This window comes from Nyctibius grandis, chromosome W, assembly GCF_013368605.1.
Source record: "Nyctibius grandis isolate bNycGra1 chromosome W, bNycGra1.pri, whole genome shotgun sequence".
NCBI lineage: Eukaryota > Metazoa > Chordata > Aves > Nyctibiiformes > Nyctibiidae > Nyctibius > Nyctibius grandis.
Window position 1 is genome coordinate 20,233,245 of NC_090694.1, and position 26,438 is coordinate 20,259,682.

Consider the following 26,438-nt stretch of genomic DNA (forward strand, 5'->3'; position numbering starts at 1 on the left):
GTACTTCAGCATCAGAGGATTCAAAGGGTAGCTATGGACTCAGTGGTGACAAATTGATACCATATAATGGCATTTAGATAGCATGTCAACCATCTAATCCATTTCCAGGCCCTCATTTTGCCAGTCAGTGTGAATAATATAAAAAAAAAATAAAAATAAAAAAAAGTCCTTTCCTCTAACAAGGCCAGAGAGAAGCATACAGTTGTCTATACAAAATAGTTTGTCTTTGCAACCTTGTACTTTTGAGACCAATGAACATACTTATCTTCATTTTTCAAGCAAGGAAAATGTGGGCAGAGAGGTTACATTACTTGGGTACCCTTTGACATACCAGTCAAGCTCCACCACTCTTTCCTAACCATCTGTATCCAGAGCTGTCTTCCTCCACATGGGCTACTCATTTGGAGAATACATCACACGATCAAACATTGGTGAAATATTGATAATGCCTTCAGTGTTTGCTAACTCAGGACAAGTAAATGGGAGAGCATAATGAAAACTATAACAAATGAGCATGAGTATAGCAAAACTTCAGTACCACATAAACAAGTGTCCCCATTCTAGACTAAAAATAGAAGTACTACTCTAATTTCCAGCTTTATAAGGTCACAACAAAAACCACTGCAAAGCAAATAATACTTGACCTCAGTGCCGGGGAAGGTTATGGAGCAGATCATCTTGAGTGCCGTCACACAGCATGTACAGGACAACCAGGCGATCAGGCCCAGTCAGCATGGGTTTATGAAAGGCAGGTCCTGCTTGACTAACCTCATCTCCTTCTATGACAAGGTAACCCGCTTACTGGATGAGGGAAAGGCTGTGGATATTGTCTACCTGGGCTTTAGTAAAGCCTTTGACACAGTCTCCCACAGCATTCTCCTGGAGAATCTGGCTGCTCATGGCTTGGAGGGGCATATGCTTCAGTGGGTAAAAAACTGGCTGGATGGCTGGGCCCAAAGAGTTGTGGTGAATGTAGTTTTAAATCCAGTTGGCAGCCCGTCACAAGTGGTGTTCCCCAGGGCTCAGTACTGGGGCCAGTTCTCTTTAACATCTTTATCAATGATCTGGACGAGGGGATCGAGTGCACCCTCAGTAAGATTGCAGATGACACTAAGTTGGGCAGGAATGTTGATCTGCTTGAGGGTAGGAAGGCTCTGCAGAGGGATCTGGACAGGCTGGATTGATGGGCCGAGGCCAACTGTATGAGGTTCAACAAGGCTAAGCGTCAGGTCCTGCACTTGGGGTACAACAACCCCATGCACCACTGCAGGCTTGGGGAAGAGTGGCTAGAAAGCTGCCTGGTGGAAAAGGACCTGGGGGTGGTGGTCAATAGCTGGCTGAATATGAGCCAGCAGTGTGCCCAGGTGGCCAAGGCCAACAGCATCCTGGCTTGTATCAGAAATAGTGTGGCTAGCAGGGCTAGGGAAGTGATCGTCCCCCTGTACTCGGCACTGGTGAGGCTGCACCTCGAATACTGTGTTCACTTTTGGTCCCCTAACTACAAGAAAGACATTGAGGTGCTGGAGCGTGCCCAAAGAAGAGCAACCAAGCTGGTGAAGGGTCCGGAGAACAAGTCTTATGAGGAGTGGCTGAGGGAACTGAGGTTGTTTAGCCTGGAGAAAAGGAAGCTCAGGGGAGACCTTATTGCTGTCTACAAGTACCTGAAAGGAGGTTGTAGCAAGGTAGGTGTTGGTCTCTTCTCCCAAATAACAAATGATACGACAAGAGGAAACGGCCTCAAGTTGCACCAGGGGAGGTTTAGATTGGATATTAGGAAAAATTTCTTCATGGAAAGGGTTATCAAGCAGTGGAACAGGCTGCCCAGGGAAGTGGTGGATTCACCATCCCTGCAGGTGTTTAAAAGAGGTGTAGACTGGCACTTAGGGACATGGTTTAGTGGTAGACTTGGCAGTGTTAGGTTAATGGTTGGACTTGATGATCTTAAAAGGTATTTTGCAACCTAAATGATTCTATGATTCTATGTTTGTGACTACCATGCTACAGCATTTTCTTACATTAAAAATAATACTGAGAATTATACAAATTATGCAATGCATCATTTCTTTAAAAAAAAAAATCCACAAAAAGATAACAAAGAGAATCAGAACAAATTATCTGTTTGCTTTCCTATCTTGATTGCCAGACCAGAATAGGTCAGTAATCCAGGCAGTTTACTACTGTATTTTTAACAGTTTGCAAAGGCATATATGTTTGTTGGATGGGGGAAGTCTCCAGCGAGCCTCCAGTACCATCATTAATCCTGAATTCATTAACTCCCTCTAGAGATAAAACAAAAATGACAGATTGTTTCTCCTCGATTCAAAAGTTGATATTCTACAAAGTGCTATCAACATGCTAAACAGCCTACTCAAATAACAAATTTTATTCAGCAGAAATTGAAAAACACAGTTAAGTCCAAAATAACTAAAAGGAAATTATAACATTTTAGAAAAACAAGAGAAAATCTATACCATTAATGACATAAACCTGCTAGCTAAACTGTAATCTCTGAGGGAACACGTGTGGAAAGAAAGTGAATCCCTTTTTGTTACCACCAAGTATAGCTGAATCTTGTGCCTGTGAGCAAAGTTTCTATGGTGTAATGCTATAAAATGTTTAAGTGATAATGACATCTGATTCTGCAATCATTTCAGATAAACAGGAGCTCTGCATTCTGGAGCTAGGTCAGAAAAAAAAAAAAAAAAAACACAAAACGAAAAACCAAGCATAGTCCAATCTAACAGTAAACAATTGTTCTACAGAAAAAAAAAAAGAAAAAAGCTTTCAGTTATACCTCATTTCTACAATTTTAAATCTATTTTGTATAATACGAAGAAATCTAAAAATTTTCTTAGATTACTAAAGGACATAAGCATTTAAGCCAGAAATTTTAACTGCAGTCTGACTTCTTATGCATTTAAGAAAACACCAACACACTAGGCCTACAAGGCTTGTAAAGTCTAGTAAACAATATTCTTCAAATAAGCTCCCTATCTCCCCCCTTCTACCCCCCTCAAATCCCACAATACACAAGTGTTTTACCTGTAGGTTTAACAGAATAGAACCCAACAGCCTCTCCTTTATTCCACATGATCTTAGCATAGTCGTTGCTACTGTGACAGAGAAATGGGACCTCATTTCTTTCTATTTCTCGTTTCCGATAGATAATTCGATTCAGAACATAGAGAACCACCCTCTCTCCAACAGACTTCACCTAAGAAAACACAGAAAAACATTTTAGAAGAGTGGTCAGTTTAGTTGATACTCACACATCAGGGACCTTATTTTTCAAAGTCGCCAGATAACACAGCTGCAGATGGAGTCAAGGGAAGCAGTAAGTGCTAAAGCAGTGTCCTGGTTTGGACTAAACCAGACCAATTTTCCTTTCAGTGATTTTTCCTTTCAGCTAAGTCCTTTCTAAGTAACTGCACTTTCTGAAACTAACTGCATGTTTTGCAGACAGTGTCTGCTTCTAGGACTGATAACGCTCGAAGTTTATGGTTATCACTGAGGCACCAGTAGGGATGTTATGCAGAAAGGCTCTTGCTGTACTTATTCTTAGAGAAACCAAGGTCACTGCTAAATTTCTCACTGCTTACGAGTGAAGAGCCGCAGGGGGAACACACCTCTAGGGAGGAGCGGACAGGACAGGTGACCCAAAATTGACCAACAAAGGTATTCCATCCCATACACGTCATTCCCAGTATAAAGCGGGGGGATCACGAGGGTCTCGCCCCTTCTGCTATGGCCAGTGTCCGAAGAAGACTCTGTCTGCTTTCCTGCTGCCCCCAATCCCGATGCGTGCATCCCTGAATCCAGTTCCTGTCTGTTGCTGGGCCCAGTCTGGGCCTTTCCGGAGCCTGCCCTGCAGTGCCGGTGGTGACGTGATCAACATCGGGGGAGCTCGATCTTGGTTTTGTGTATATTTGTATATATTTGATTATTTCCATTATTATTATACTCTTTTTCATTATTATAGTTCATTAAAACTTTTAACTTTCCAACCCATAAGTCTCTCCCTTTCCCTTCCCTTTCTGGTGGGGGGAGGAGGGTTAATAGAGAGCGTCTGCCACTGGTTTAATAGCTGGCCCAGCCTTAAACAGTGACAGATTTATTGGTGCCCAACGTGGGGCACGACTTGGCTCAAGAGAAGCTCCGACAGGTTGCTCTGATAAGTCAAATCCTCAGCTTCGGTGGGAGGAGACCTGGAGAGCTCAGTCGAGAGAGTATCAGATTTCTTCCTTTGAGAATCTTGAGGGGTTGGAAATTAAAACAGGCAGCTCACAGCATGTCGTTTTTTAGCAATGTGCTATCTCGTATCTTTATGGTTTCTTTCACAGTTGAGTATTGCAATGCTGCCTTACCTGCCGTATGCACTGTGTTATTGCTTGCTTCTTATTAATGTTTACGTGCGGTTTAGCAGTGGGCGCTGGTCAAAATGCATCGTTTTGCTATGGGGTTTGATACTGATTTATGCTGTGATAAGAGATCGGAATAGTAATGGCCCAGTTTATCTCTATGACACAATGATCCGCAGTTTTAACCGCGAATCAGTAGCAGTGACTTCATCTGCGTACTCTGGGTGTCCTTTAGCTGATTCTGTTAATAATTACACTTTGAATTTTACTTTAGGAAATAGAACTCTTCCCTTTTTTGCCAAGCTGATTCCGGTAGATTTTGAAAATGGTTGGGGCTATCTAAATGGCATGGTCCTATTTTCAATTTTTATCGAATGTGTTTCAGGTGGGGTATAAAATTGAATATCGGTGTAGGTGTAAGTGTAGGTGTTATCTAGGCATCTCAGCTGCTGCAGCCCCCACAACGGCCACTGTATCTACTCAAACTCTGGCAAGGACGAGGGCTAGGCCCTCGCTCCCACCCCAGTGAGCCTCAGCACTCCCACGACAGCCACTGCCTCTACTCAAACCCCAGCAGCACGCACCGCTGCTGCTGCACCCACCAAGATGGCCACAGCATCTACTCAAACATCGGCAGTCTGCATCATAGCCGCTGCAACCCCCACTACAGCAACTGCGTCTACCCAAACTCCAACAACGGGCACTGCAGCTACACCAGTCTCAGCAACTTCCACCACAGCTGCAGCAGCACCCGTGACAACCACTGCATCCACTCTACCCACAACAACAGGCACCGCAGTCACATCAACTCTGATGACAAATGCTGCAGTCACTCCAACTCCAACAGCGGGCATTGTAGTTACTTTAACCTCAATGATGAGCATCACAGCTACACAAACCCGGGTATCTGCCACGGTGTTTCTACCCCCATCTGCTACTGGTGCTCAGTGCAGATGCAAGTGCTCTATGTCTACTTCAGGACCAGAGGACCAATCCGTGCCGGTACCAGTCGCCCCTGTAATCAGGAAGAAATACTGAAAGAAATCAGCTAGTGAAGGTAAGGATGATGATGCAGAGCCTTCTAAGGCAGAGCCAGCACCTGACACAGGTGAGGGTCCTTCTCAGGCAGAGTCAGGGCCTGATGCAGATAAGGGCCTTCTTGGACTTCTTCTTAAAGCAGACCCATCACAGAAGAAAGGTCCTTCTAAAGCAGAACCATCACAGGGGGAAGACTCGGATGTAGAGAGAACCTACCACTCCCTATCCCTGAAGGACCTGCGAAATATAAGGAAAGACTTCAGCCATCAGGAAGGTGAGCCAATTATTACCTGGTTGCTCCGATGCTGGGATAATGGGGCGGATAGCATGCAATTAGACGGCAGAGAAGCCAGACAGTTGGGATCCCTGTCCAGAGACAGCGGTATTGATAAGGCATTTGCGAAAAAGCCAGACACTATCAGTCTCTGGAGGCAACTCTTGTCAGCCGTAAAGAGCAGGTATCCCTATAAAGATGATGTTATGAGCCACCCAAGCAAATGGACCACTATAGAAAAAGGTATTAGCTACCTTAGAGAACTGGCTGTGCGAGAGATCATTTATAGACACCCACGGGAAACTGTAGATCCTGTAAATCCTGATAAAGTGGAATGCAACCGATCCATGTTCCGGAAGGCTGTGCAGAGTGCTCCACCGACATATACCCATACATTGTCAATATTGGTCTGGGGAGAAGATGATATGGCACGTTCTACTGTGGGTGAAATGGCTAACTGTATGCAACAGTATGAAGATAATATTTCTTTCCCACTGCAGGCCCACGTCTTGGCTGTGGAAAAACTGAGAAAAACGAGAGCTTATTTGAAAAACTGCTAGACAAAATGTCGGACAAATTGTCAGATGTACTGTCGGACAAACTGTCCAAGATAGAGAATAAACTTGACTCTCCACCTGCTGGGCCCGCATCGCAGCCATTAGGAGAAAACGCACTCCTACAAGACCAGCTCAAAGGAAATGGAGCATATCACGAGGTATCCTGTGGTTTGCACTGTGTGATTATGGGGACGACATGAGCAGATGGCATGGACAACCTACCAGTACCCTACAGGCACGAGTACGTGAGTTGCAAGCTAAAAGAAATACCAGAGAGAATTTTTCTAGAAGGATGGCTGCTCCAGTTACCAGTGAGCAGGACCCCAGTCAGGGTAGATGGGCCTCAGATCCCTATTTCCCAAATTTGAATAAGGGAAATGAAGGTCCAATCCCCATGAGCAGCACGAATCCATTCTTTAATTAGGGGGGCCCTGCATCCAGCCAGGTGGAGGAGAAGGACAACCGAGTTTATTGGACTGTGTGGATTCGATGGCCTGGCATGACAAAACCACAAAGGTATCGAGCCCTGGTAGACACTGATGCACAGTGCACCCTAATGCCATCGAATCATAAAGGGGCAGAATCTATCAGTATTTCAGGAGTAACAGGGGGATCTCAAGTGTTATCTGTATTGGAAGACGAAGTGAGCCTAACTAAAAATTAATGGAAAAAGCACCCCATTGTGACTGGCCCAGATGCTCTGTGCATCCTTGGCATGGACTACCTCAAGAGAGGGTATTTTAAGGACCCAAAAGGGTATAGATGGGCCTTTGGTATAGCAGCTGTAGAGACTGAGGACATTAAACAGCTGTCTACCTTGCCTGGCCTCTCAGAAGATCCTTCTGTTGTGGGGTTGCTGAAGGTTGAAGAACAACAGGTGCCAATTGCTACTGCCACGGTGCACCGATAACAATATCGCACCAATCGAGACTCCCAGATCCCCATTCATAAACTGATTAGACAATTAAAAAATCAAGGAGTGATTAGCAAGACTCGCTCACCCTTTAATAGTCCTATATGGCCAGTGCGAAAGTCTAATGGAGAATGGAGATTAACTGTGGACTATCGTGGCCTAAATGAAGTTACGCACCGCTGAGTGCTGCTGTGCCAGACATGCTAGAACTTCAATACGAACTGGAGTCAAAGGCAGCCAAGTGGTATGCCACCATAGACATAGCTAATGCATTTTTCTCTATTCCCTTGGCACCAAAGTGCAGGCCACAGTTTGCTTTTACCTGGAGAGGTATCCAGTACACCTGGAATCGACTGCCCCAGGGGTGGAAACACAGCCCTACTATTTGCCATGGACTGATCCAGACTGCACTAGAAGAGGGTGGAGCTCCGGAACGTTTGCAATACATTGATGACATCATTGTATGGGGTGATACAGCAGCAGAAGTTTTTAAAAGGGGAGAAAATAATCCAAATTCTTCTGAAAGCTGGTTTTGCCATAAAAAGAGGCAAGGTCAAGGGACCTGCCCGGGAGATCCAGTTTTTAGGGATTAAATGGCAAGATGGGCGTCGCCAGATCCCGATAGAGGTGATCAACAAAATAACAGCTATGTCCCCACCAACTAACAGAAAGGAAACACAAGCCTTCTTAGGCGTTGTGGGTTTCTGGAGAATGCATATTCCAGATTACAGCCAGATTGTACGCCCTCTTTATCAAGTGACCAGAAAGAAGAATGATTTTCAGTGGGGCCCTGAACAACGACAGGCTTTTGAACAGATTAAACAAGAGATTGTGCATGCAGTAGCCCTTGGACCAGTCCGTACGGGACAAGATGTTAAAAATGTGCTCTATACCACAGCCGGGGACAATGGTCCTACCTGGAGCCTCTGGCAGAAAGTACCAGGGGAGACTTGAGGTCAACCCCCAGGATTTTGGAGTCGAGGATACAAAGGTTCTGAGGCCAAGTATACTCCGACTGAAAAAGAGATACTGGCAGCATATGAAGGAGTTAGAGCTGCTTCAGAGGTAATTGGTACTGAGGCACAGCTCCTCCTGGCACCTCGATTACCAGTACTAGGCTGGATGTTCAAGGGTAAGGTTCCTACTACCCATCATGCAACTGATGCTACATGGAGTAAATGGATTGCATTAATTACACAGAGGGCTTGAATAGGAAACCCTAATTGCCCAGGAATCTTAGAAGTGATCATGGACTGGCCAGAAGGCAAAGACTTTGGAATGCCACCAGAAAAGGAGGTGACACGTGCTGAAGAAGCCCCACCGTATAATGAACTACCACAGGATGAGAAGCAGTATGCTCTGTTCACCGATGGATCCTGCCGTCTTGTAGGAAAGCATCGGAAGTGGAAAGCTGCTGTATGGAGTCCTATACGACGAGTCACAGAAGCCACAGAAGGACAAGGTGAATCAAGTCAATTTGCAGAGGTAAAAGCCATCCAGCTGGCTCTAGACATTGCTGAACGAGAAAAGTGGCCAAGACTGTATCTCTATACTGACTCATGGATGGTGGCAAGTGCTTTGTGGGGGTGGTTAAAGCAGTGGAAGCGAAGCAACTGGCAGCACAGAGGTAAACCTATTTGGGCTGCTGAATTGTGGTAAGATATCGCTGCTCGGCTAGAGAAACTAGTCATGAAGGTACGTCACATAGATGCTCACGTGCCTAAAACCTGGATAACTGAGGAACATCTAAACAGCCAACAAATGGATCAGGCTGCTAAAGTGTTCCAAATAGATTTGGACTGGGAACATAAAGGTGAACTATTTTTAGCTTGGTGGGCCCATGACACTTCAGGTCATCAAGGGAGAGATGCAACATACAGATGGGCTCATGACCGAGGGGTGGACTTAACCATGGACTCTATTGCACAGGTTATCCACGACTGTGAAACATGCGCCGCAATTAAGCAAGCCAAACGGTTAAAACCTTTGTGGTATGGGGGGCGGTGGTTGAAATATAAATATGGGGAGGCCTGGCAAATTGACTACATCACACTCCCTCAAACCTGCTAGGGTAAACGCTATGTGCTTACCATGGTGGAGGCAACCACCAGATGGCTGGAAACATACTCTGTGCCCCATGCCACTGCCCAAAACACTATCCTGGGTCTTGAAAAGCAAATCTTGTGGCGACACGGTACGCCAGAGAGAATTGAATCGGACAATGGGACTCATTTCAAAAACAGTCTCATAGACAACTGGGCCAAAGAGCATGGCATCGAATGGGTATATCATATCCCCTATCATGCACCAGCTTCTGGGAAAATTGAATGGTACAATGGGCTGTTAAAAACTACCCTGAAAGCAATGGGGGGTGGAACCTTTAAAAACTGGGATAAGCATTTGGCACAAGCTACCTGGCTACTTAACACCAGGGGATCTATCAATCGAGCTGGCCCTGCTCAGTCAGACCTTCTACATACAGTAGAAGGGGATAAAGTCCCTGTGGTGCATGAAAGGAATCTGTTGCGGAAAACTGTTTGGGTTCTTCCTGCTACGAACAAAGGCAAACCCATTCGTGGGATTTCTTTTGCTCAGGGACCTGGATGTACTTGGTGGGTGATGCTGCAGGATGGTCAAGTCCGATGTGTACCTCAAGGTGATCTAATTCTGGGTGAGAATACTTAATTCTGAGCTGTATGATTTTAATTGCTACATAATACTAACAGTGTTCAATAAGTGTCTTTCAGGTTAGGGCAGTGGTGATGGGACCAGAGTAGCTTCATCAAGTGGCATCCAGTAACCTCCTCAATACTCCTCGAGACTGACATCTTTAACCTGCAACCCATGGGCGCGAAGCGTGACAAAACTCATAGCAGTCTCTCAGGGCAGGAGAGATGGTATGCCAGATGGAAACCCACAATCATGAACTAAATGAACTTAACGAACTTTTTGTATAGAGATGAATCATAAACTAGTGATATCTGTATATATTTGAAAATGAAAAGGTAGTGGTGACCTGAGTATGACATAAATCACAGAATTGTCTTGCTTGGAAAGGACCTTTAAGATAATCGAGTCCAACCATTAACCTATCACTACCAAGTCAACCACTAAACAATATCCCTAAACACTACATCTACTTGTCTTTTAAATACCTCCAGGGATGGTGAATCTACCACTTCCCTGGGCAGCCTGTTCCACTGCTTGATAACCCTTTCCATGAAGAAATTTTTCCTAATATCCAATCTAAACCTCCCCGGCGCAACTTGAGGCCATTTCCTCTCGTTCTATCGCTTGTTACCTGGGAGAAGAGACTAGCACCCTCCTTGCTACAACCTCCTTTCAGGTACTTGTAGACAGCAATAAGGTCTCCCCTGAGCTTCCTTTTCTCCAGGCTAAACAACCCCAGTTCCCTCAGCCACTCCTCATAAGACTTGTTCTCCAGACCCTTCACCAGCTTGGTTGATCTTCTTTGGACTCTCTCAAGCACCTCAATATCTTTCTTGTAGTTAGGGGACCAAAAGTGAACACAGTATTCGAGGTGCGGCCTCACCAGTGCCAAGTACAGGGGGACGATCACTTCCCTAGTCCTGCTGGCCACACTATTTCTGATACAAGCCAGGATGCTGTTGGCCTTCTTGGCTACCTGGGCACACTGCTGGCTCATATTCAGCCAGCCATCGATCAACACCCCCAGGTCCTTTTCCACCAGGCAGCTTTCCAGCCACTCTTCCCCAAGCCTGCAGTGGTGCATGGGGTTGTTGTGCCCCAAGTGCAGGACCCAACACTTAGCCTTGTTGAACCTCATACAGTTGGCCTCGGCCCATCAATCCAGCCTGTCCAGATCCCTCTGCAGAGCCTTCCTACCCTCAAGCAGACCAACATTCCTGCCCAACTTAGTGTCATCTGCAATCTTACTGAGGGTGCACTCGATCCCCTCGTCCAGATCATTGATAAAGATATTAAACAGAACTGGCCCCAATACTGAGCCCTGGGGAACACCACTTATGACCAGCCGCCAACTGGATTTAACTCCATTCACCACAACTCTTTGGGCCCAGCCATCCAGCCAGTTTTTTACCCACTGAAGCATATGCCCCTCCAAGCCATGAGCAGCCAGATTCTCCAGGAGAATGCTGTGGGAGACTGTGTCAAAGGCTTTACTAAAGCCCAGGTAGACAATATCCACAGCCTTTCCCTCATCCAGTAAGCGGGTCATCTTGTCATAGAAGGAGATGAGGTTAGTCAAGCAGGACCTGAATGGTCCCTCTTGACTAACCCGATTCCATGGTATGGAATAAGGGGTGGAATGTCCTGGTTTGGCCTAAAACAGAACCAATTTTCCTTTCAGCTAAGTCTCTTCTAAGTAACTGCACTTTCTGAAACTAACGCTCAAAGTTTATAGTTATCACTGATGCACCGGTAGAGATGTTATGCAGAAAGGCTCTTGCTGTACTTATTGTTAGAGAAACCAAGGTCACTACTAAATTTCTCACTGATTACAAGAGAAGAGCCAAAGGGGGGGGTCGCACCTGCAGGGAGGAGTGGACAGGGCAGGTGACCCAAAATTGACCAACGAAGGTATTCCATCCCATACACATCATTCCCAGTATAAAGTGGGGGTATCACGAGGGTCTCGCCCCTTCTGCTATGGCCAGTGTCCAAAGAGGACTCTGTCCGTTTTCCTGCTGCCCCCCCATCCTGATCTGTGCATCCCTGAATCCAGTTCCTGTCTGTTGCTGGGCCCAGTCTGGGCCTTTCTGGAGCCTGCCCTGCAGTGCTGGTGGTGACGTGGCTGACATCGGGGGAGCTCGATCTTGGTTTTGTATATATTTGTATATATTTAATTATTTCCATTATTATTATACTCTTTTTCATTATTATAGTTCATTAAAACTGTTTTAACTTTCCAACCCATAAGTCTCTCTCCCTTTTCCCTTTCCCTTCCCTTTCTGGTGGGGGGAGGAGGGTTAATAGAGAGCATCTGCCACTGGTTTAATAGCCAGCCCAGCCTTAATCATTGACAAGCAGGATGAAGCTCTGGGGTTTGTTTGAGTCCTAGGAGGTGCTCTGAAGCCATAGCAATAGGTTAAGTATAAAGTACTACCATAGACAGAGGATATTTCACGACTTCAATGTCACTCCCAATCCAATGGGTAAAAGCTGAGAGAAGTGCTGGGAATGGGGTAGTAGGGGGAATATTTTGATTTTAACTCAAAACTATTTTTGGATTTAAGAAACATTCACCACATACAATAGCAGTATGCCAGCCTCAAATTTCTCAGGCTAGGAGGTAATTGGAGTCCTACAAAGAAGAAATGATGAGCCTCACGAGGTAGCAGGACTTGGCACACTCAATCACTGCTGATAGAGTGGCAAGACAACAGGACAAGATGCAGTGGAAGAACTAGTTACAACAGTTTCTGTGGCATGAAACAAGGAATTCAGTATCATTTTCTCTGTTCTGCAGGGTTCCTTTTACATATGAAATTTAAGTTCACCACTATCCTACCCACTGTGAAGGAAGAATGGAGAAATCATGTTCCCTTCCCAATGTCCAAAGTCTCAGCTATCCTACCTGTAAAAGATTCAGCTTTCCTGATTTACTCACCATCCTACCATTATGAAGCACGTGGAAAACAAGGCTACATGCCAAATTCCCTAGAGTAAATTTAAATACAAAAATCAAAGATGAGTGAATACTTATGTATAGATATGAATTACACTCCTGGAAAAATACAGGTTTCCAGTTTTGTAAGAAACCAAAACTCCATACTACATAGGTGTCAGTAATGGTAAAACAGCTCAATGATGAGCAATAAAGCAGATACCAGGCAACTTACTTTCCCAAACCTCATGTATCGCCACTGCAGACCACCAGCTCCAACCTGCCTCTATCAAACAAGTTCCTTTCAATATTTTTAGCCTACTCGTCTCCTGATTGATAAGACTGATAGGCACTGCTATGATAGAATGCACCACTCTACTAAGACGTTTCAATACAATCAGACATACTATGTTCTAAAGAGTAAGGAAAATACTCTTCTTAACATCATTAACATCCAAATAGCTTGCATATGAAGCTACTGTACAAGAGTCTCTCTTTCTCTAGATACTGTCTTCACAACCCTTCCCCCTAGTACCTATTTCCTCTATTCCCATTGACCTTCCTTTTGACATGAGACAGCTAACTCACTTCTGAATGAAATGAAAACATATAGCATCTCACACACTAGCAATTTGCCATTACTTGCCATTATCTTGAAGGATAAGAATAATTGCTAGGTGAATGTTGGAGCACTTTACCTGCTGAAGCCCCTCTCTAGAAGGGACAGATGTTCTCACAGTGTCATCAATTGACCACCACTGGTCAGCAAGATACAGGGCTACAGCTTGAAAGAAACAAGAAGAAATAAAAAGTTAGTGATTCTTACCATTCCAAAAAGAAACATATTCATTAAAGCTGCTAAACAATTAGAAATAGTACTGTAGTAACCAAGTTAAGTATCTTCTAGTTGGCACTATATTAATGCAGCTCTTACTACCTTAACACAACATATGTGGTGCTATACACACATACCCCTCCCGCCATATGCAATACTGTATTGGGTTTGCATGACAAGGTTTTGGTAGCAGGGGGGCTACAGGGGTGGCTTCTGTGAGAAGATGCCAGAAGCTGCCCCCATGTCTGACAGAGCCAATGCCAGCCAGCTCCAAGACTGACCTGCTGCTGGCCAAAGCTGAGCCAATCAACAACCGTGGTAGCACCTCTGTGATAACATATTTAAGAAGGGAAAAAAAAAAAAGCGCAACAGCAACTGGAAGAGAGAAGTGAGAATATGTGAGAGAAACAACTCTGCAGACACCAAGGTCAGTGAAGAAGGAGGGGGAGGAGGTGCTCCAGGCGCCAGAGCAGAGATTCCCTTGCAGCCTGTGGTGAAGACCATGGTGAGGCAGGCTGTCCCCCTGCAGCCCATGAAGGTTAAAGGTGGAGCAGATATCCACCTGCAGCCTGTGGAGGACCCCACACCAGAGCAGGTAGATGCATCCGTAGGAGGCTGTGACCCCGTGGAGAGCCTGCACTGGAGCAGGTTCCTGGCAGGACCTGTGACCTGTGGAGAGAGGAGCCCATGCTGGAGCAGGTCTTCTGCATGCTTACAAATACCTTAGGGGTGGGTGTTGAGAGGATGGGGCCAGACTCTTCTCAGTGGTGCCCAGCAACAGGACAAGGGGCAATGGGCACAAACTGAAACATGGGAAGTTCCATCTCAATATGAGGAAAAACTTCTTTACTTTGAGGGTGACAGAGCACTGGAACAGGCTGCCCAGAGAGGCTGTGGAGTCTCCTTCTCCGGAGATACTCAAAACCCGCTTGGATGTGACCCTGTTCAACATGCTCTAGGTGAACCTGCTTTGGCAGGGGGTTGGACTAGATGATCTCCAGAGGTCCCTTCCAACCCTAACCATTCTGTGATTCTGGCAGGACTTGCAATCCTGTGGGGGACCCACGCTGGAGCAGTCTGTTCCTGAAGGACTGCACCCTGTGGAAAGGGCCCACGCTGGAGCAGTTCGTGAAGAACTTCAGCCTGTGGGAAGGACCGATGTTGGAGAAGTTTGTGGAGAATTCTCTCCCGTGGGTGGGACCCCATGCTGGAGCGGAGGAAGAGTGTGAGGAGGAAGGAGCAGCAGAGACAATGTGTGATGAACTGACCACAACCCCCATTCCCTATCCCCCTGCACTGTTCAGGGGGAGGAGGTAGAGAAATCAGGAGTGAAGTTGAGCCTGGGAAGAAGGGAGGGGTAGAAGGAAGGTGTTTTAAGATTTGGTTTCATTTCTCACTATCCTACTCTGATTTGACTGGTAATAAATGAATTTCATTTCCCCAAGTCGAGTCTGTTTATTGCCCGTGACGGTAATGGCTGAGCGATCTCCCTGTCCTTATCTCGACCCACAAGCCTTTCGTTGTATTTTTCTCCCCCGTCCAGTTGAGGGGGAGTGATAGAGCAGCTTGGTGGGCACCTGGCAGCCAGCCAAGGTCAACCCACCACAAACACTCCCTGGTCCAAAACTTGTTTGAAAACTGAGAACAATAAAACCAAATGCAGATTTTGTGCAGCATGACATACAGGAACTGTGTCACTGTGCTCTAACACCTCCTTCCACTAAAAACTCGGCTTGCCAAGAAGAGTCTCATTCATACATGTATTTTAGTTTTGGGTTGTTATTGGATATTCATATTGAACCTGTGCAAGTTTTAGGGAGCCAGATGAATGTAAAAAGGCTGATGGCCATGTGATTAGCAATCAATCAGGAAGAGTTTGATCCACAGGCATTTGTGGCAAACTTAGCAATCATATACATGGCATTATATGGAAAGAGTAGGAAACATGAAGGACTGTAAAGGAAGGGAGAAAGGGAGAAGAAAAAAAACCCCAAAAAACAGTGAGATGTCACCTTGGCCAGAGCTATGTTAGGTCCTGAAGGTAAAGACAAATTTACACTTGATGCTGATCAATCGCTGCTAATAAAGAGCATCTAAATTTATGGGCAAATAAATAGATTCTACAAATGCTCAATAAATTCCTTTTGGAGAGGTGAGGTGTACATAAAATGATCAAGAGACACATCATGTACTTGGATTCAGATGAGCACCATGTTATTTTGCTACATATCTTCTGAATTTAGTGGGTCCAGTTCTACTCTGATTAGTGAGTAATATTTTATCACTTGATTACATGAATCCACAACAATAAGAATAGTATGAGAACAAGAAGGCAGCAAACAACAAATGCAAAAGTGGCAAAGTTATGAGCTACACTAGCATGGAATGAGCCAGGGCCTGGTTACATGTATTTGTCACAGAAAAAGAAACAGCAACACACACAGAGATCAGAATCTTAAAATGAAACCTGTGAGTGAGTCCTCTGGTGCAAACAAAGCAAGAACTTTGTGTGTCTGCTCTCCACCATAAAGAGGAACGAAGCCCACAGTTGACAAGCTAATAGGAATCTGAAACAAGAACGTACAATACTTCAATAGACTCTTGCTAATACAGCATTAATAAAATATACAGAGAATGTTTAGCAGGGTAAGCAAGACAAATGTTGAAAACCAAGTGCTTAACAGTTAACTGTAAAAGACAAGTATCAGACCTTGGCCCTTTAGACATTTTCTTCCTAAAGACAGACTACATTATAGAGAGCTCTGACTCTCAAGCTCTGGCAGATTTAGCTACAGCAATTTATACTGTCACAGCTCTCTGCTGTCAGCAGCTTGCATTTATGTGCACAACTGAAGTAAGGTGTGCAAAGAGCCAGCAGTATGATCACTTCAACTGCCCCAGCTACGCAAGCTGTCAAAGCTGACAGAAGAACAAGGCAGGCAGCCAGGCACAGAAACAAATTGGCACAGCGAAATTGCCATTTGTTAACATGAGCCCTAACATGCTAAGCTGGGAAGGTTGGATTCAAAAGGATTTTCTTCCCTTAAATTGCACAGTTTAGAAATTCCAAATTTGTCTGCTTGACTTTCCTTCCGGAACAACGTGAGAAGGGTTAAATCAATCTACCTTTCAGGAGCTGAGTACTTTTGTGAAAATGCATTTTGACATTTAAATTTGCACTTTTCAATATTTAATTAATGCATAAAACTAGGAAGGCATTAATAGTGTGTTAAATAGACTTGCTTACCCAATTTAAGAAGATTATGATATGCTATGGTGCACACAATGATGTTAATACAGACAAATATTTATGTATACAGCACCTGCAGAAATGCAGGAAAGTACTCAAGACTCTGCTTCTGCCAAGGAATCTGCAGCACTGACCTTTTGTTCCCACAGAGAATCCTCTCAGCTCACTTATTTTTCATTAAAGTTACACACTATTGCTTTTATTGGTACTCATTCTATTAGAAATGCTCATCTAGACAGAACCAACATTGACTAACTTATCACTCAAGGGATAAGTGTTTAAAACGAAATGTCACAGCCAGCCTCTACTAGAACTCCCAACAACAGCAAGGAATATATCAAATAAAAAGAAAAGAATCCCTTCTAAAATTAGTGAAACTTGCTGATCAAGAATTGAACCCAACCATGAAGATCACTGAAGGACTGAGATATAAAGAGAGCCAGTTAGCTTCAGTAAATCATTAACCCCTTAGTTATGATGACAGATTTTTGTGACTATGTGAGTTAGTGTTTTTAGGAAAGTGTTTAACTCATCAGTTGAGATTTTAAGATTTTTTTTTTTTAAATTACTTAATGCATACAGATCCATTGCCTAGAAGCAGAAAATAGTCACTGACGCCCAAATTTAAATCAATTACAGAATGGAAAAAAAAAAAATAGAGCTTAACACACAAACAGGAATTTGGAAAATATAAAAGCTTTGCTAAAATAATGATGTAATTCAATAGTTATGGAGTGGATATTTTAAATATTTTAAATCTACAAGTATATCAAGAAAACTGGGACTAAGGTATTTGCTGGTTCTTACTTTGCCGTGGTCTGGCAGGGACAAAAATTCAGGACAATTTGGATCCCTACGCCGAAGGTCAGACAAGTAGTCCTCTGCAGAGCTCTCCAAGTCCTCATGACTGTAGCTGTTCAACATATCCACGGGAAATGCCATCATCTTGAGAAATAAGCAACATTATTACTGCAGGTAGTTTGAGAGATATGATGCACAGTTTATCACATATTCCTACTAAACATGTAACTAAGACTGTTGAACGCACCCCCCCCCCCCCCCCCCCCCCCCCGCTGCTCTCTAGAGCCCTCTATGTTGAAGACAGAAAGGAGAAATGCTCCAGGTATTTAATTAGGATGGTGCCTATTAACACCCAGTCCATAAAACGATACATGAACCCAATCTGTGTTTATAAGCAGAAAAGGAAGAGTTTAGCCCATAGATCCCCCTAGACCCAAACATATGAGATTTCCAACTCACAACCCCCCTGTTTGCAGCACATTTACAATAGACCACCTGCTGCCTTGAGGTGGCAGGCTCAGTTATCTCCCTCACAGCTGATGTTTTTGAAGCCACAGATTAGGCAAATTAAAAGTAAACAGCCCAAAAGATAACAAGGAGGAGTTCATTTGTTTTGGAGACTTTGCATTGAAATCCATCTCTGAAGAAACAGAAGCATTGTTCAGAACTTCTCTCTACAATCGGCTAGTTAGTGTGCCTAGCAGCTGGTTGTTTCCAAAAGCATTTCAGCTGTGAACAAGAGATGCTACAAGCTCGTTAAAAACAAGAGCCCACAAACTAAAGAGACACTTTAAGAAGGAGACAAGACAAAAACTAAAGCACTGAAGACCAACCATAGCGGCAATAGCTCCTTGAAAGCTCTTTGATTCAAATTCTCCTTGTCAAAGCAGCGCCAAGTTAAGATGAACAAGAGCTCCTGGAATCCACTGAGTGCTCTTCCAGGTCTATAGAACTATATACAGATACAGACCCCTCAGCCCCTTTCAAGCTATGGCCCAAACTCTCATAAGCATGAGCTACCACACGTTCGTGAGTTCAATCTGTTCTAGAGGAACACTGGGATCTCTTTAGATTGGAAAAGTCCCATTCTGATCTACAGCAGAGCATAAGAGAGTAGTCTAACAGTTCAAAATGCAAGCATCTTCATTTTGAAAGACAAAGTAACCTAGCAAAGAAGGGCTGCCAAGAGTAATAAATTAATACATTTCCCTCATAAAAAACACAACTGGTTTGTGTCTTTAAAAAATTAAAAATACAGTTGGCTTCATATCTAGACAGTCTCTTCAATAATGCATGAGAGAGAAAGAGGGAGAGAGAAAATAGCTTTTTAGTTTTCCTTGACAAGAGTATTACATTTTTCTCCACAGATGCAGCAGGAACAGCACAGGTCTCTGTCATGCAATCTGTCATGCCCCTTTTTGTCGCTCTAAGCCTCCAAGTGTTGCACAACTGTAAAACTGTGTCACAGTTTAAAGCTGGGCCAGCTATCAACCCCGTGGCAGACGCTCTCTGTTAACCCTCTCCCCCCCCCAAGGGAAAGGGGAGAGAGACTTATGGGTTGGAAAGTTAAAACAGTTTTAATAAACTATAGTAATGAAAAAAGAATATAATAAGAATAATGGAAATAATCAAATATATACAAAACCAAGATCAAGAGCTTAGAAATCCTCCTCAGGCAGAGTTGCTCCCCCCAGTACAGGCAGAGGGGGAAAATGCAGTAGCTCCCCCTGCCATCACACCTGCAGGCTTTTAACTGGAGAATTGGCAAAGCTGGTACCAATCAGTGGAAGACAAAAGAGCCCGTCCCTCCTGGGCCCCACCTCCAGGAGGAAGTGGGTTAGTGATAAATAGGAAAGTGAGAATGACATGTATGGGATGGAATACCTTGTTGGTCAATCTTGGGTCACCTGCCCTGTCTGCTCCTCCCTGCAGGTGTGACCCCCCTTTGGCTCTTCACTCCTAAGCAGTGAGGAATTTAGCAGTGACCTTGGTTTCTCTAAGACTAATTGGCCTGGTTTGGGCCAAACCAGGACAAACTGTCAGGTCAAATCCTTGTCACGCACTGCAGGACCATGCTCTGCTCATGGGGTACCACTCCAATTGGTTAGCTAACAGTTTGTCTGACTGAGCACATGTAATGTAGCCTTAAGCAACCAAGCTCATCATGACCATTTGTACAAAAAACATATTAGAAGTGTGTGTGTGTTTGGAGGGAGAGAAATTAAATTTATTTTATTTTTTTAAATGAGGCAAATTATGCTTTTCATGTTTTAACTGAAAGAAAATAAATCTTACACTCTTCATAACCATATCATTTCACATAATAGGATTAAAGATTGTATGTAATAAACTCACATAAGCAACAGCTGGAATTGTATCATTTTCCCCCTTCTCAATATTATGCAAGCTACTATGCAAGAAATGGCACATCCTTTTTTTAGGAACATCTGCAGCACCAGAGGATAATAGGGATCAATTCAAGGAACACCAACAAAACCCACATTTAACAGGATGAGTGAACACATTCCTGTGCAACTGAGGCAGTTCCTTATTCACAAAATCTTAATTACTGTAAGCATTAAGATAGAAAAAAACTATTTTTCAACAGAGAATAAATGGGCAATGTTGGAAATTGATTTAATTATAAATTATAGCTGCAACCCCTATTTCATCTTAGAAGTGCATGAAGGGGAGATGCACAGTCCATGCAGCTTCCAGGCCACACGAGGATTTCGGCAGGCTCTTAGAATCGAGAGATCTGGTCACCCCCCTGCAGACCCTCAATACTGAGTGCCATGAAATAACAGAAAGATAAGAAGCCAAAAGCTATATTGTTTCTTACAGCATGTCACGGGGCTTAAACACAGCTTAGGGTGCCTTTATCTTAGGGGAACTGAAGCCTAAGTGGTCAGGCTGCCAGCTAAGGATTTAGAGGCATCAGGATGAATTTCCAGCTCTAGCAGAGACTGTTGAGGAAATTACACCACCTGCCAGGAATTATGCCACCATCAACACCCTTGGCCCATGTAGAGGGAATTATATCACCTTGCCAGGAATTATGCCACTGTCAACAGGGCTCGGCCCTAGGTTCCTGCTCGAAGAAGATGACTTGACAATCCGCTGAGTAAATAAGTGGTTTATTTATCCGACATGCAGAGCAGCTTGAGCTGGGTACCTCCAAAGAGGGACCCTGAACAAAGAAATCCCTGGGCAATTATACCCTTACAATCTACGTTCCTCACCCCTCATGCGGCAGTTCAGACCAACAGTAATATTAGAGTCTGGGGTCTTCCTGTTCTTCATTAGGTCCCTTCATTGTCTCTAGGCGGGCCGTTTCTTCTCTTATCTCTAAGGTTGCTGCGTCAGCTGATGACTGTAGGGGCCCTTCCTTAGTTCCTTATCTTCCAGCTCGAACCAGCTCTGGGGCCTTCTTTTACTTAACTATGTAAAAGTTCAGCATATCTGGGTGAAAGTTCACAGCTTGCAGCCTAAGGCTTCAGCAAATTTAGCTACTAATGCTAAGCAAGTTATGCTACGCAAGTTCTATATTAGTAGTATACTAAATCACACAACACAGACATGTTACTTGATCTGCTTGAACTCCTCATCTATAAAATGGGAATAATCATTACCTCAGAGACCAGTATGAGAAATACTTTACTGAGATCATGAGATACTCAAACATAAATTGCATCAAAACTTTACAAGTACTGAAGCAGACAATTACTTTCACAACACGACTTAATTGCACAGCTCATTTTCCTTTAAAAATCACAAACATTACACCAAGGACCTTTCAACATAACTGGCACAGATAAACATGCATGGTATAACAAATATGTGCAAAACTAAATCAACAGCTACATAGCAGGCAATCAATCTTCAGATTTAAATTTGTGTTTAAAAAAAATAAAAATAAATTTAAGTTTTGATTAAAATTTGAAGCTATGACCTGCAGAACGTTTCTGCTAAACCAGGACAACTAAACTAATCCAGCCCCAGCCCTCAGGACATACACAGTGGGTCCAGTCCTGTGATAAGTATTGGCCCACTCTGACAAAAAGTAAACCATAGTAGTGCCTGACCTAAGATTTAATCTGTTTAAACAAATGCTGAAGTACTGGATTACAGAACTCCTCAAGGACTGCCATGCATTTCTTATGAATCATCATGCACCTTGAATCAAGTTCTATCTTAAAATTACAATCCTACCATAGAATCATAGAATCATAGAATGTTAGGGGTTGGAAGGGACCTCTGGAGATCATCGAGTCCAACCCCCCTGCCAGAGCAGGACCAATCTAGGGCAGGTTACACAGGAACACATCCAGATGGGTCTGGAAAGTCTCCAGAGAAGGAGACTCCACAACCTCTCTGGGGAGCCTGTTCCAGTGCTCTGTAACCCTTACAGTAAAGAAGTTCTTCCTCAGGTTGAGGTTGAACTTCCTGTGCTCTACCTTGCATCCATTGCCCCTTGTCCTATTGCAGGGCACAAGTGAAAAGAGGTTGCCCCTTTCCTCTTGACACCCAGCCCTCATATATTTATACACATTAATCAGATCCCCTCTCAGTCTTCTCTTCTCCAGACTAAAAAGCCCCAGGTCTCTCAACCTTTCCTCATAAGGCAGGTGTTCCAGTCCCTTAATCATCCTCGTAGCCCTCCGTTGGACTCTCTCCAGTAGATCTCTGTCCCTCTTGAACTGGGGAGCCCAGAACTGAACACAATACTCCAGGTGAGGTCTCACCAGGGTAGAGGAGAAGGATAACCTCACTCGATCTGCTGGACACACTCTTCTTAATGCACCCCAGGATACCATTGGCCTTCTTGGCCACAAGGGCACATTGCTGTCCCATGGATAACTTGTGGTCCACCAGGACTCCAAGGTCCTTCTCCACAGAGCTGCTGCACCTGTACTGGTGCATTTTATTACTCCTTCCCAGGTGCAGGACTCTGCACTTATTCTTGTTGAACCTCATTAGGTTCCTCTTTGCCCAGCTCTCCAGTCTGTCCAAATCATGCTGAATGGCCGCACAGCCTTCAGGTGTATCAGCCAAACCTCCCAGCTTCGTATCATCAGCAAACTTGCTGAGAAGACACTCTGTCCCTTCATCAAGGTCATTGATGAAGATGTTGAACAGGACTGGACCCAGCACTGATCCTTGGGGGACTCCACTAGTTACAGGTCTCCAGCTGGACTTGGCACCATTGATTACCACTCTTTGGGCTCTATTGTGTAGCCAGTTCTTAATCCATCTCACTGTCTGTTCTTCTACCTCACACTTCCTGAGCTTGCTCACGAGGATGTCATGGGAAACTGTGTCAAACGCCTTACTAAGGTCAAGGTAGACTACATCCACTGGTCTCCCTGCATCTACCCATTCAGTCACGACATCATAGAATGCTATCAGGTTAGCCAAGCATGATTTCCCCTTGGTAAATCCATGCTGACTACTCCTGATAACCTTCTTCTCTTCCATGTGCTTAGAGATGATCTCCAGAATGAGCCGCTCCATTTTTCCAGGGATGAAGGTGAGGCTGACTGGTCTGTAGTTTGCTGGATCTTCCTCCTGGCTTTCCTCCAGTCCTCAGGCACCTCTCCTGTTTGCCATGATCTTGTGAAAATGATGGAGAGTGGTAGAGAAACAACATCAGCCAGTTCTCTCAACACTCTTGGGTGCATCTCATCAGGGCCCATGGACTTGTGTGTATTCAATTTCCGTAACTGATCACTAACCCAGTCTTCACTGACTAGTGGAGAGTCTTCCCTCCTCCAGGCTTCCTCTCCTACATCCAGGGTCTGGAGATCACAAGGGCTGGTCTTAGAATTAAAGACCGAAGCAAAGAAGGTATTCAGCAACTCTGCCTTCTTTGCATCCTCGGTTATCAGGGCTGCTGCCTCATTCAGCAGAGGGCCCACACTCTCCCTGTTCTTCCTTTTGCTACTGATATATTTGAAGAAGCCCTTTTTGTTCTCTTTTACTTCCTTTGCCAGTTTTAGTTCTAAGAGGGCTTTGGCCTTTCTTGTTGCCTTCCTACACGTCCTGACAACTTCCCTATAGTTCTCCCAAGTGACAAGACCCTTCTTCCACGAACTGTGGATGATCTCCCAGACTACCTACACTTGGGGTAGCATTGTAAGAAGAGACTTAAGTTACAAACTAAGTATATATCTCCATATATACCCTAGCTGCTGATGTTACAGAGAAAACCAAGCCACAGTACTATGGAAGTCCCAAGCTATGCTCCAGAAACAGATCTGACGATGCGCCAAACCAGCAATCATCATCTCAATCAGAGCAGCAGGAACATAATTTCTGTTTTGCTCTGTTAGTTTCCCACCTTGCAACATCCAATTGCTGTTTTGGTGAAAGCTGTGAAACCACATAAAAGTTGGAAGAAAAATAATTTTTTTTAAAAAGTATTATTTTTAGCTTTCTAGCTTCAACCTGACATCTGCCACTTCTAAAATGGTGAAGTTCTACTAACACTTATTCTATTAGCAGCTAACTAACTTACATAAATGTTTCTTTGCTTAGACTACCAGCTGTCATATACACAAAACATTTCATGGCTTTTGTTTCTTCTTTATTCAACAGCAAATACTTTACAAGGGAGGGTGAGGTGTGTGTTTTTAGATGTACTGTTGTCCCGGTTTGGCCTAAACCAGGCCAATTTTCCTTTCAGTGATTTTTACTTTCAGCTAAGTCCCTTCTAAGTAACTGCACTTTCTGAAACTAACTGCATGTTTTGCAGACAGTGTCTGCTTCTAGGACTGATAAAACTCAAAGTTTATAGTTATCACTGAGGCACCGGTAGGGATGTTATGCAGAAAGGCTTTTGCTGTACTTATTCTTAGAGAAACAAAGGTCACTGCTTATGCGTGAAGAGCCAAAGGGGTGTCGCACCTGCAGGGAGGAGTGGACAGGGCAGGTGACCCAAAATTGACCAACGAAGGTATTCCATCCCATACACGTCATTCTCGGTATAAAGCAGGGGGATCACGAGGGTCTCGCTCTCTTTCTGCTATGGCTGGTGTCCAAAGAGGACTCTGTCCATTTTCCTGCTGTTCCCAATCCCGATCCGTACATTCCTGAATCCAGCTCTCGACCATCGCTAGGCCCAGCCTGGGCCTTCCCAGAGCCTGCCCTGCAGTGCCGGTGGTGACGTGGCTGACATCGGGGGAGCTCGATCTTGGTTTTGTATATATTTGTATATATTTGATTATTCCAATATTATTATTATACTCTTTTTCATTATTATAGTTTATTAAAACTGTTTTAACTTTCCAACCCGGAAGTCTCTCTCCCTTTTCCCTTTACCTTCGGGTGCGGGGGGAGGGTTAACAGAGAGCATCTGCCACAGGTTTAATAGCCGGCCCAGCTTTAAACCGTGACAGATTTATTGGCGCCCAACGTGGGGCCTGAGAGAAGCTCCAACAGGTCGCTCTGATAAGTTGAATCCTGGCTCTGGCGGGAGGAGACACGGAGAGCTCAGCTGAGAGAGTATCAGATTTCTTCCTTTGAAATTTACAAGGGGTTGGAAATTAAAACAGATAGCTAAGATGATAATGTCACTTTTGAACACCGTGTTATCTCATCTCATTATACAGTTTCTTTCACAGCTGAGTATTGCAATGCTGCCTTACCTGCCATATGCAGCGTATTATTGCTTGCTTCTTCTGAATGTTTACATGTAGTTTAACAGTGGGCGCTGCTCAAAACGTTTCATTTTGCTATGGGGTTTCTTACATATTAATGTTGTGGGAAACTGGGCAGTTACTATTCCATTCTCTTATCTCTATGACACAATGATGGGCAGCTTTAATCACGAATTGGTAGCAGCGACTTCATCTGCGCACTCCAGGCGTCCTTTAGCTGATTTCGTTGATGATTACACTTCCAGTTTTACTTTGGGAAATAGTACCTTCCCCTTTTCTGCCAAGCTGATTCCACTAGATTCTGCAAAATTCGGGTGGGGCATGTTTTTATTTTCGTGTGTCCTGAATGTGTTTCTGGTGTGGTATACGATTAAATGTCGGTGCAGGGACAGCTGTAGGTGTTATGCTGCCGCTACAGCCACTAAATCCACTCAAACCCCAGCATCTACCCGATCTGTACCAACCACCCCTGTAACCAGGAAGAAACACCAAAAGAAATCATCTCATGAAGAGGAGGATGATGACTCAGAGCCTTCTAAGGCAGAGCCATCACATGAACCAGGTGAGGGCCCTTCTCAGGCAGAGTCAGGGCCTGACACAGATGGGGGTCTCCTTGATCAACTTTTTAAAGCAGACCCATCACAGAAGAAAGGTCCTTCTAAAGCAGAACTATCACAAGAGGAGGACTCGGACGTAGAGGTAACCTACCACTCCCTATCCCTGAAGAACCTGCGAAATATAAGGAAAGGCTTCAGCCGTCATGAAGGTGAGCCTATTATTACCTGGTTGCTCCGATGCTGGGATAATGGGGTGGATAGCATGGACTTGGATGGTAGAGAAGCCAGACAGTTGGGATCCCTGTCCAGAGACGGTGGTATTGATAAGGCGCTTGCGAAAAAGTCAAACACTATCAGTCTCTGGAGGCGAATCTTGACAGCCGTAGAGAGCAGGTATCCCTATAAAGATGATCTTATGAGCCACCTAAGCAAATGGACCACTATAGAAAAAGGTATTAACTACCTTAGAGAACTAGCTGTGCAAGAGATCATTTATAGACACCCACGGGAAATTGTAGATCCTGTAAATCCTGATGAAGTGGAATGCAACCGATCCATGTTCCGGAAGGTTGTGAAGAGTGCTCCACCG

The 26,438-nt window shown here is 44.3% G+C and overlaps 1 protein-coding gene across 1 annotated transcript in view; it reads right to left on the reverse strand.

The window, feature by feature from the left end:
- Positions 1–17,775, reverse strand: part of LOC137675786 (soluble lamin-associated protein of 75 kDa-like) — a 33,144-nt gene extending 15,369 nt beyond the window's left edge. Inside the window, exons 1-4 of the mRNA XM_068422002.1 lie at positions 17,641–17,775; positions 16,051–16,150; positions 13,447–13,532; positions 3,043–3,214 (exon numbers count right to left, since the gene is read on the reverse strand). Coding sequence (XP_068278103.1) covers positions 3,043–3,214; positions 13,447–13,532; positions 16,051–16,150; positions 17,641–17,775 — 493 coding nt within the window. The remainder of the gene's footprint in view (positions 1–3,042; positions 3,215–13,446; positions 13,533–16,050; positions 16,151–17,640) is intronic.
- Positions 17,776–26,438: the final 8,663 nt, after the last annotated feature.